This window comes from Eschrichtius robustus, chromosome 3 (assembly GCF_028021215.1).
Source record: "Eschrichtius robustus isolate mEscRob2 chromosome 3, mEscRob2.pri, whole genome shotgun sequence".
NCBI lineage: Eukaryota > Metazoa > Chordata > Mammalia > Artiodactyla > Eschrichtiidae > Eschrichtius > Eschrichtius robustus.
Genome location: NC_090826.1, coordinates 122267148 through 122279691, shown reverse-complemented (window position 1 = coordinate 122279691; position 12544 = coordinate 122267148). Strand labels below are relative to the sequence as shown.

Sequence of the window (12544 nt, the reverse complement as noted above, 5' to 3'; positions counted from 1 at the left end):
AAATCAACTGAACTTATTTGATGGAAAAAAAGGTGAGAGGTGGAATTTTAAGTACTCTTGGACAGTACAGTAAGGCTAACTAGAAAAGGGAAACTGCTTTGGTGATAGTCTATAAACTGGGCTGAGTAAATGCATATTCACAATTATCTTAATATTTAAGCTGTTTCCTTAATTGCCTGCTAATTCAAGGAACATCACAGTGGTTTGCCCTTTGTACTGCCACATACATCCTCCATTGCTCCTAAATATCTGATTAGTTGGGACAAAAGCATATTAAATTTAAAAAATTTCTGAGAATACAGAGAAATGCAATAGGAAAGTACAAGTTTTAATTTTAGTTTTGTGGAAAGTACAGAATCATACAATCAAGTGTTTTAGGGCTGGAAGGGACTTAAGGGGGCAAACACTACTATTGTTTTTTTTTAATCCTTTCTTTGATATATGTTTTTGAATTAAAATTAAATTTAAATTTGAATTACAATGAAGATAATTTTATATTCACCCTGGTTTGATCCCTGTCACTGGCAGTGAGTGGCATTCTTTCCTGGGGAAAATTCCACAAATTGTTGGTGTCAAGTTAGGGACAGATATTAACTTGCTTTCCTTCCTAACAAAGTCATGGAATCAAGTCTAGGTGCCTGTCTGGAGCAAGACTCATTGGATTTGTCTTCCTCTATCCAGAAAGCTGAGAAGATTGTGAAGTAGATCAGACGTGCAAGAAAGGAAGAGTGGAAGCATTGCCTAGAGTAGCCCAACCCCATTATTTATTTACATGTTTATGTAAGCTCTGGTACTTTTATTTGGTAATAATTCCCCATCTATCTTATGTTTCCGACATGAAACTTTGTCCTGCAACTCAATATTCTATCATTATAGCTCGCACTAGAAACGAAGCAGTAACTTTAAATTCTCTATTGCAAGGAATCAAATGAGAAAGCAAAAACTGACACACTCATTTTAAGCTGCATCATATAACAATGGCTCAGAACCCAGTGGTTTATGAATGAAATAAAGATACTTTATTTATTACACAGGCACTTGGATATTCACATGCCAACACATCTGATACACTTGACAACTACGGAAACATGAGTGGAAAAAACGTGTTCGTAGGATCAAGAAAGAACTTTCACCATGTAAAGGTGAATGAGTGCATTAACAATTTTTTCCTTTACTTTCTCTAAGAATTTCCAAAATCCACTGAATTTTTTTTTAAAGTTACACTTGAAAAACTGATCTACATTCCAACTGGTATGCTAACTCGAATTGTGAGCAGTTTAAACTTTTATCACAGTGCAACATATTTATAGTCATGCTTGAACAGATTAGGTCAGTAGCATGCGTTCCATTCTGCAATATGAATACTGTTAATCTATTTCCCAACAAAAGTCAAAAGATGCCCAGTGCATAGAAAAATACAAATCACTGTAGTCAATACATTATGGGACTGATCTTGGGACTTACACAGTGATGATGAAGTCCTGAAATGCCATGCCCACAAAAGCACATTAAAAAGTGGATAAACATACTTTATCAGACAATCTCTAAAAATTAAAAGATGAGGGCTTTAAATTTGGGGGATGTTCTTGCTGTGTGCTTTGAATAGCGCCTTTCTGCTCACCTCCTTCTGGCTTGACTGGTCCATCAGACATCACCTTCCTGAGGGCTAGCTGGCTTTGGTCTTGGTTGCCATTAGCTGGTGGAGGCAGATTATCAGACTGAGTTCTTTGAATGGGGGAGGACTCCTGCTATGCTGTATCTGTGCTGCTTCCTGGCATGATTAGGCTGACCGCTTTTATGTGCTGCTGTGGTAGTGTGGGTGAAATGGAAACCCAGAGTATGTATCCTCAGATGGAACCAGCTTGAATGTTATTCATGCAAACAGAAGTGATCTTTTGCTCTATCGAAGTAAGTTGTGTTTTCAAATGCCAAACTGACACCACATGCACAGCACTAACGGGGGTTAAAACTGGCTGTTTCTTTGGAAATGATGACTTTGGGAGATGGGGAGAACATTCATCTATCTCCGTTGTTTGGCTGATGCCTCTTGGAAGTAACAGTGCCCCTACATTTTTAAAGTCTCTGTACTCACTAAGTTCCTATATAATTCTATCAATTGAAATTACAGCAGTTAAGATGGGTGAATTGTTATGCTTTAATTGATATCTTGACTTCCAATGGTTAGAAAAAAGAATAACCCTATAAATTCTCTTGTATCATATACAAAGTGTGATCCAACAGAATGGACCCAACTGTGCTCCTTAATGAGGTAACATGGCCTCATTGAATATGCTTAGACATATATTAATACTACATACTTTTTTGAGAATATAAGAAACATTATTTTCTTTACAGATTTTTTTTCCCAAAAGACTAGAAAGTTTCTCACACGGAAAGCTTCATTATTTCACATGCATAATTTATTAAAAATTTTAAGCGTAAAATGGTTTTTCCATTTCCCCTAGGTTCTAGAACTTGACTGTTGGTTACATGACTCTTCTGCCTAAAATTTTTTAGTGTTTTTCAGAGGTGAGACTCTCATTGCTAATCTGCTCAAAATGCTTATGTGTGCCTTTTTTTGGTGTAATGCCTGGAAATCTGGCAGCCACTTGTGCTTATAATTCCTGTATTCTAAAGGATATTTAAGTGCACACAAAAAGGACACACAACATAGCTTTGCCTGCACACATCACAGACACAGCTACCAAATACTATGAGCCAGGTTGGATGGATGGTGGAGACAAAGGAGAAACAGCCAGTTTTATTTCGTTCTATGTAAATTAAAACAAAAAAGAACTAAATGAGAGAGAGCATATTTATGTATCGATACTGTTCCTACACAGACAAAGGGACAGAGAACAGAGGGAGCAGGGAATGCACAAAACAAAGCAAATGGGCAAGGACAGCAGGAAAGAAAGGCAACAGATGAACATTAACCTGCCATGCTGAGGAATTTATTTGCGTCTATTACTTGGTTGAAGGCGGAGTTGTTGCACGACGGCTTCGGCAGCGGCTATAGCAGCCCTTGCATCTTCCAGGTGGGTCTGAGTGACGTTGGTTTTGCTTTGACTGCGAGATGGTCCATGAGAGCAGAGATGGCCTTCGGATGAGGATTTCGAGCTACCGGGATTGCTATGGGATTTCTCAGTGGTGGGAAGCTGCATGTCTGGTTACAAAAGGGTAAAACATGAGTTAAAGTTGCTCCAGCGTTCCTCCTGTCAAGCTGGGTCTCACATAATTTGAAACCGTCCAAGATTTATGTTAATTCTGTTTCTTTTTTTGGCGCGTTTATGCAACTGCTCACCATACAGCAATGTGATTCAACATTTGGGAGACAATTTTTGGGAGGAAAGGCAAGAGGATGATAATCTTGAGAAGAGAGGTTTGAGAAGAGGAATGAATACATTCTAAGTAGTCTCATATAAATGAATATATTAACTTATAGTTTGACCAAGCAACTCTGCTAATTCTAGTAGGGACCAGGTAAGAAACAATAGGCTGACACTGCCGCAGGAGGAGTTTTAAGTAAAATTCCTGGAGGAAGGTGTGTGAGTCACTGGGATACATGGAAGTGGAGACTGTATTATATCATCATCTCAGGTGATTTTAGAGAATGTATATATAAGATCACACATTTACTGTGGTAGTCGTAGAAAGAGAGGTCTTTATACCAATAATCTTCCAGAATGTTAATTAGTGCAGAGTTGATCTGGCTAAGTGGAATCCAGAAATGATCTATACAACTCATAAGTAATCTATAGCACTTATTGTAGTCAGTGGTTTATTGTATCAACTCAGTGGCCTCCTGGACGTGACTTCAGTTTTTCATCTCCTAGAACACTTGCATTTCCAATCCAAATTGCAAAGAACCACTTTTCAATTTGCTGTACTTCCTGAGAAGAGGCGAAAGGAAGGAATACTCAGATCCAATATAAAAATTTTTATTTAATATTTATAAATAGCTCAGCATATCCTGGAAAGATATTACATGGTTCTCTCATACAGGCAGTAACTCATTTTATGATGAAGATTACTGTTGTGTTATAGGATAACTGGTTAATGAACCTCCCAAAGGAAAAGCTCATTCCAATGGGAAAGCTGTGCATATTGCCAAACCCAATGTATGACGCTGCAATTTAAAAATAATAATAGTAGTTAAAAAAAATCATAGAATTAGTTTGAATGCACCATTTAGGAAAGGTTTAAGTAATTTTCAGCATACCAATTGTTTTGATGACATGAGGAAAATGTTTTTGATATGATTAAAAAGCAGAATGCAAAACTGTTTATATCCATATATTACATACATGATTTATGAGTAAGAATATACATATGAAAAAATAGGGATTTAAACAGAAGAAACATGCATAAATGGTAATGATTATGTCTAGTCAATGACCTGTTGAGGATTTTTATGTTTTCTTTATGAAATACCCCAACGTATTTTATAAAATCTTATTAACCTAGATTTTGAGAGCTGAAAAAGACCCAATAGCTTAACCCAACCTCCTCCATTTTATAGGTTGAAAAACAGAGAACCAGAGAGGTGAAGATCACAAAGGCATCGACCTAATTATGGGCTGATGTGAGACTAAAGCAAATTTCTCCTGATTCCATATCCATTACTCTTTGCATGATAATTTATTAAATATTTCCCAATATAATACTTTTCAAAGGATATTAAATATACAGGCACTCATATTCAAGAAGATAGTGAGTGAACAAACAGACAAAAGTTTTTTTCTACTTGAAATATCTCCTACCCTTGGATGGGTCAGGGAAGATACCATGGCTTCTGCTTTTGATGACAGATGGCTTTGGGGACTGCTGGCTGCTTTGACTGGAATGGGACTTGCCATGATCAATGCTTTCAGTCTGTTCTTTGAGAGGATACCACCTAGGCGTGTTATCGAGGTGAGATGTGCTAGATAAATCAATCAATACCTGAAAAAAAGTGCAATAAGTGAATAAAATTTATGGATTAAGCTGTAATTCATTTGTTGTCTTTTTCTGTGATCTGAAATTTATTCAAGGACATAAGTCAAAGGATATAGGATAACCTTTAGGATGATGAGGTCTTCCTCATTTTTCTTCACCCATGATACTGAGAATGTCTTGTGCATACCAGATGCTGTATAAACGTTTGGTTAAATCGAACTGTATGACATCTCTGACTATTAATTAAATTATTTGGAGATGATGCAAAAAGGTAGAGTCACAAGTCAATTTCTTTATGAAATAAAGTCTTCTTTTTTTTTGTCACTTTAGCAAAGCTATACTGTAACTAACTTTTAAACCAGACACCCCCATGATCTACTCATATCTGACCCAAGCACACTTTTCAAATCTTTTTTTTTAATTAATTAATTTATTTATTTATTTATTTTTGGTTGTGTTGGGTCTTCGTTTCTGTGCGAGGGCTTTCTCTAGTTGCGGCAAGTGGGGGTCACTCTTCATCGCGGTGCGCGGGCCTCTCACTATCGTGGCCTCTCTTGTTGCGGAGCACAGGCTCCAGACACGCAGGATCAGTAGTTGTGGCTCACGGGCTTAGTTGCTCCGTGGCATGTGGGATCTTCCCAGACCAGGGCTCGAACCCGTGTTCCCTGCATTAGCAGGCAGATTCTCAACCACTGCGCCACCAGGGAAGCCCAAGTCTTCTTTTGTTAAATGGACACATTATATTCTTAAACTGGGCTAGTGTGTTTTTGCAGATTGTTTGATTTTAGTTACAAGAGGGACAAAATGAAAAAGAAAGGCTAATTTTCAATTACTAACTTATTCCCTCTATTTTAAAACATACTTTAGTTCACATTTGAAACAGAGATATTACCAACAGTTTACAATAAGAAAGCGCTGTGTCATGGTTTAATTGGCAACATTTTTTCTTTCTTAGCGGTACATAAACAATGGTGCATTTTACAGTAGTTGGCATCTTAAATTTGAGCAGATATTAAAAAATAAAACCACACAATGGATATATGCTTTAGGTTCATGTGAACAATAAATTATAAGGACTTCAATAAATCAGCTTTTTGAAATAGGACAATAAATCAGATATAACCGTACTCTAGAGTAGTCCTGTCTAAGACCAAGATTAGTCCAAGTGGCTATACCACATGGAGCCTGCAGGTGAAGTTCAAATGATCTAGTTTTGATGGGAAAGAAGTACAGAGTGTAGGAACCAAACAAGACCTCATGTCACCTAGACTACTCAACTGTTTTCTATTGTCTCTTATCAAAAGGATATTGTATTTTCTAGGTGTTATATATTTTTGGAGATTTATTTTTTTTAACATTAATTCGTAACTTCTGCTTTAAGCAAAGATGACTAAACAAAATATGTATTTTTGGAATATGATAGATGGAAAATATCACAGAATCTGAGCATCCTGCCACATTTCATAATTAGGTTACATTCCTTGTGAATTTATAAAAATTGTTTTTACTATTTTCTCCTACTTCTAGTTTTGCTTCTTAAAATATTTTGAGATGTTTTGTGGGACACTTAAAAGAAATAAGAATGTAAAATGTCACATCAAGTCATTCATACGTGCAATGAGGAATAGCAATTAAATACCCTGAAAATGCATTTGAAAAAAATCCAGCTCATTTTATAATACAATAAATTTATCTCAAATCTTTTACATAATCATTTAGACTTACAGCATGATTATATAACTTTCTATCAAAACAATTAATATTTCATCTTGCAAATTAATTATAAAGTACATCAAGTGGTAAAGTGAAAATTATTTCTCCAGTTGCTATTCATCTATTCAAAGAGTCATTTGTAAACAAATTCTATCCACCAAAGAATTTTATCCAGAAACAGTTATCTTATACACTTAAGAAATATGCTTTCCATAAAGGGTTAATTAATGGTTTATAATGAAGCAAATAAAAAAAGGAAACCATAGGCTCACCTCACCAAGAAAATCATTGGAAGAAAATCTATCATAATCCCAGACTGTCACCTCCAGTGTTTTCTTCTTGAGCTACAGTTCAAATCAAAATGTCATTAACCTCATTTCTCATCATACTCATATAATAGACTCATTTATATTTTCATTCCTTGAACTCTTTCCGCTTATGTAAAAATACTTTAAGTTTATATAAAACTGTATACTTACATTCAATATTATGTAAACTGTCAATCATTTTGTGGTCCAACCAAGTATTTGATCATAAGATACCTCACTATTTTGCAAAAAAAAGGGTGATTTTTACTTATTTCCTGTTATTCTACCCCTGCCCATTATTAAAAGTACCAAGCAGAATCTATATATACTCTTTAAATACATGAAATTCATAGGTTGCAAAAATGTCTAGGTTATTCAAAGTATTTGGATTATAGTTTTTTGTTTCAGTAAATTGCCAAAACACATTAGTAGCACTGTCTTATTTCTGCAGATGAATTTAACTTATTTTAAATTCAAGAACCCAGATTATAATTTATATCCAGTTTCAATTTCATAGTCAACTTAGAAATCTTACAAAGGATAAATTAGAAATCTCATTTTGAAAGACAACTCATTTGTAAATTGTTTTCATGGATGTCTTCTTCCTATTCTATTTGTATTCTTTTCTCTCTGAATTCATCTTTATAAACCATCAGTTATTTTCTATTATTGATACAAAGTTATGACATGAAGATTTTCAGAAACACATTGATGCAATTTTGCTTAGAGTCATCTATTTGTTGTGATAATCCTTTACACTAGTCTTCTTCATGCTTTCTTCTGCACAGTTTAGTTGCACAATGCCAGATCCATAGGAAGCCTCAATTTAGAAAAGAGATGATCCCTAAATTGTTTCCAGGAGGGGTAATTCATTTCAGTGCATCTGAATCTTATTTTTTCTTTGTTTATGAAAGTCAAAATACAGCTAGTTGGAAAATACTTTCCATCAAAATATGATAGATAGAGCCCAGTCTATTGAAATATTTAATTTTGAAATAATCAGTGGAAAATGTCCCACTAGTCTTATGCATTTTGTTTATTTTTTAGCTGTTTTGTCAAAATGCGCACATCTTCTTTCACTGTATCTTCGAACTGCACCCAGTTCATTTTACTGGCTATACTTCTTGCATGTATTTTACTTAATTTTTTTTGTTTGTATGGAAAAATTGATATGAATCACAATCTTTCAATAATTCTGTCATCACTATTTTTATATTAGCCTGAATCTGTCATACAGAAAATAATCATTGCATACCTGTTCCATGGAGATACTTTTATAAATTACTGTTTGATTCCACTCAGGATTAAGACTTTTCTGAACATATTTAGTCCTTCTCTTGTACTCAGCACTGAATTGGAAAAAAATAAAGAATTACCCTGATTATTTACCTTGACCGATGACTTCGTAGTCAACCTGAAGGGCATGCAGACTTTTAAAGGTATTTTGTTTTGAATCACTATGTAATCGTCTCATCATACTCATGTCTTAAACTGTCTTTTAAGTTGAATGCACAATGACAATTTAAAAGTATCTTGGATGCCTTTAATTTTCCCTAAGGTATTTTATTTTTAAAGAAAAGCTTTTAGGGGTTCTAACTAGGATACAATTTTAGAAATCTTAATCTCTCCTGAATGTGTCAGATAATTACATGAACTATACAGTAACGTCAATATCTTCTTGTCCTACAAATAATAATTTGATATTTAACTTTCCAATAGCTTTGCAACCGATCATGTCAGCAAAGCCAAATGGTCTTTCAATTCATTTTTTTCTATAAAAAACTGAAATAACTGTACTGACTGAGGAAAGGATGAAAAATGGCTGTTGCTATAGCTGAGATTCCATGAACATTTGTTACCTTATATTTATAGTAGATTTTGACACTCTTGGTAAAGTAGAATACTTAATCTAGTTATGAAACAATCTTAATTAAATACAAATTCTTGGTTTATGTCAATAGCTTATGTTACAAATGATGAACCAAATCAAAACTTTTCCTCATTCATTATAACTTGGGGCATTTCAGTTTATCCTTGACTCTTCCATGACCTCTGATCACCAGTTAGAAGCTTATATCTTACACGTTTAAGCATAACTTATTTTCAAAACTTATTCTAATTAAGTCTGACAAAACATTTATAACTGGCATTAACCAGCTAATGGGGTTGGAATTATTGCTATTTGCTATGAGCCAATGGTGCCCACATAGACAAAGCTTTTCTCTAACACTTACTGGCTTTTTCCAAATTTTCTGCCTAGAAAACCTACTTGTTTGGGGTCCATTCACGTGCCTGGACTTCATAAACTGCCTTACCCTAAAGGTACTGCATCCTGACCCTGGATCTGTAGTTCTATTCCCAACTGTCGGCAGACTAACTCTTGTTATATTCTTGGTCTCAAGCATTGCCAAATTCTGGAATACCTACTATTGTTCCCCAGATGCTAATTTACTTATTCATTCTAGATAAAACTATTAAGAATCAAGCTCCAGTTCACCACTCACTTTAGAGATGGGTCTACAGCCAAGTATCTTTTTTTTCTCCCTCTGGCTTTATTCTCTTTCTTATCAGACATACACAAGGGCAATAATTTCCAACACTGCATATTAGGATCACTTTGGGATCTGAGTTCCAAGGGTGGTAGGTGGGGCAACTAGCACGGCACCCACATCCCCCTGCCCTTCACCCCCAAGGAGAGTCTTATTTAACAGGTCTGGGGTGAGGCTTGAGCATCAGAATTTTAAAAATGATCTAGGTAAATCTAAAGTATTGCCAAGATTGAGAACCACTGAGAACCACTGAGCTCATGTCTCCTAAGACCTCACAGTTCAGCCACTGTGAACTGAATCCAATTTAAGAAATGAAGCAGCACTATTCTTATTTGTAACCAACCTATCTGAATGTACAAAAAAAGAGTAGGATTTGACAATTTTGTCATTCAGCACAAAGTGCAAATAATTCTGGGGAAATGTATAGGCAATGATTCAAAGACACAGGAACTTTCATAGACTGTGGACAGAAAGTATACATTTGTACATATACTTCTTAGGTAAATTTGTCTATGTCTGGTGAAGTTTATGCACTCAAGTACCCAGAAAATTCCACTTTGACTTAATTCCACTTCTACTTTAGAGAAATTCTCCCACATGTACAAAAGGAATTTGTTAAAGAACATTCATTGCAACATTGTTTCTAATAGTGTGTTAATAATAAATAAATACATTATGATATATTTATTCAATGAAATTTAAGCAGCAGTTAAATTAAATGAAATACACCTTAATTTATCAAGATAGATAAATCTTAAAAAAAATCTTGAGCAAATAATTTGCAGAAGAAAACCTATAGTAAGTTATCATGATATAAAGTTAAAATTACATGAAATAATACTGTAAATTATTTATGTCTACATGTATATATGTATGACAAACATTAATATCATAAGACAGCTTGGGAATTGCAGACGTTAAACTCTATTTTGTGGTTATCTCAGCACAACAGGGGAATGGTTTCAGAGGACTTCAGGGGTACCTGTAATATATTTTTTATTAAAAAATATCTGAAGCCAATATAGCAAAATGTTACGATTTGGTAAAACTGGATAGCAAGAACACAAGTATTTGTGACAGTATTTTCCATAATTTTCTGTAAGTTTAAACTATTTTATAACAAAATTCAAAACTATTTTAGCAAATTATGTCCCTTTATACTTTATGATTTTGATTCTTTAAATTAATGACATAAGAAGAATGAATATGACCACTTTTAAGTTTATAGCCAACTTTGGTTGCTACTTTAGAATTCATGGCTATTCCTGCAGTAGGTATACTAAGAAAAAAACACATTGTGTAGTACGAGCTTTAAAGTTTCTATCTGTTTTGGACTTAATTATCCAAGTGGTGAGATCATGGGGAAAACATATTAGGGATAAGATTCATAATACAGTGAACAGTGGTAAAATTGTTATTTTTTTCAAATTCTGAAAAATTGAATGCACAAAATTTTAAAATAAGATTGAAGACGGAAATTAATGTCAAAGGCAAACTCATGTATTTTTACTAAAGTTCTATATATGTCAGTATATATTAAAATAGCCTGAACTATTGAAATGTCTTCAAAAAGATGTATTAGTCAACATATTTTCTTAATTTATAAATATTAATAATTGTTATATTTCACATGCATACCTTAGTCATTTTTTCACCCATATGTAGCAAAATTATTGAATGCCAACGCTGCACCAGGAATTATGCTCTATCAACATGTACAACTGCAGAACTCTTAACTGTACTGACATACCATTATGTCATGAGAAGCACTTTATAAAGTAAGCACATTGAAATAATAACAGCTAACATTTACGAAATGCTACTTTTTCACAGGCAGAGTTCTAAGTGCTTTTCATGTGTTACATTATTTAATCCTCAAAGCAACTCTATGAGTCCAGTATTATTTATTATCCTATTTTATAGCTGATAAGAACTGAAGCTCAGAGGAATTCAGGCATGTTGGCAAGGTTGCATAGTTATTAATTCATAGGACCAGGTTTCAAACACAGGGAAACTAATTTCTTGCTCTGAAACATGGGCTATATGAACTCAATTGATTAGGCCCATCATAAAATTTCTTAATTGCAGGTTTCATTAGCTGAAGTGTCTAGTTTGTCTTCTTTATTTTACAGTCAAAAACTGTACACTTCAAATTAAATATATGTTTTATATATACAACATAAATTATTTATAGTGTGTGTATATATACACATATCGGAAATGAGGACAGCTTTAGAGTTGCCTAGGGAAACATTGAGTGGTATATCTTAAGACTAAGAGAGTGCTGTGGAACAACTAGGGATAATTATTATAAAAATTTACTTTTGCTCAGATACACTCACATATAACCCCAATTAGTTGGGAAAAATCTAGATGTTCACTTTACTAGGTTATCTTAATCTTACTAATAAGTTTGAATCTCTAGTTCTCTCAAGACTCAAGGTCTGTGTCCTTTGCCTTTAGGGTTAACGAGGGTAAACACACCTTTCTCCTGATCCTGCCTCTACCAGCCCTGGTTGACCTGTGTAAATGCCAATGAGATCCTTTGCAATCTTTTCACACTTGACTTTCCTGACATGCAGAGATGGCCACACAAAGCTCTTCCTTCAAGAACCCTTGTTTGGGGCTTCCCTGGTGGCGCAGTGGTTAAGAATCCACCTGCTAATGCAGGGGACACGGGTTCGAGCCCTGGTCCGGGAAGATCCCACATAAAAAAAAAAAAAAAAAAAAAAAAAGAACCCTTGTTTGATAGCTACCATGTACTGACCATCTTGGGCATGATGTCAATGGGCTGTGTTCCCACTTTACACAACTGAAAACTCCACAGTTCTCATCGCCATATCAAAATCTGTGGATTCACAAGTTGAAGGTGGCCAGGTAAGCAGAGGGATTCTTGAATGTGAGCAGAAATCCAGGCTGAGAAATAAGTGGAGTTCCTTTTCCTTTCCTACCGTGTCTGGTAAACACACTACAATCCCTCATGGGAAGACTGCAATAATGACATTATTTTAGGACAATTAAGCCATATGTAATAAT

General features: G+C 34.7%; 1 protein-coding gene across 1 annotated transcript in view; it reads right to left on the bottom strand.

The window, feature by feature from the left end:
- Positions 1–996: 996 nt before the first annotated feature.
- LOC137762802 (protein piccolo-like) overlaps positions 997–12544 on the bottom strand; it is a 28697-nt gene continuing 17149 nt past the window's right edge. Inside the window, exons 2-6 of the mRNA XM_068541183.1 lie at positions 8215–8308; positions 6924–6995; positions 4764–4944; positions 2972–3166; positions 997–1805 (exon numbers count right to left, since the gene is read on the bottom strand). Coding sequence (XP_068397284.1) covers positions 1714–1805; positions 2972–3166; positions 4764–4944; positions 6924–6995; positions 8215–8223 — 549 coding nt within the window. The 5' untranslated portion in view covers positions 8224–8308 and the 3' untranslated portion in view covers positions 997–1713. The remainder of the gene's footprint in view (positions 1806–2971; positions 3167–4763; positions 4945–6923; positions 6996–8214; positions 8309–12544) is intronic.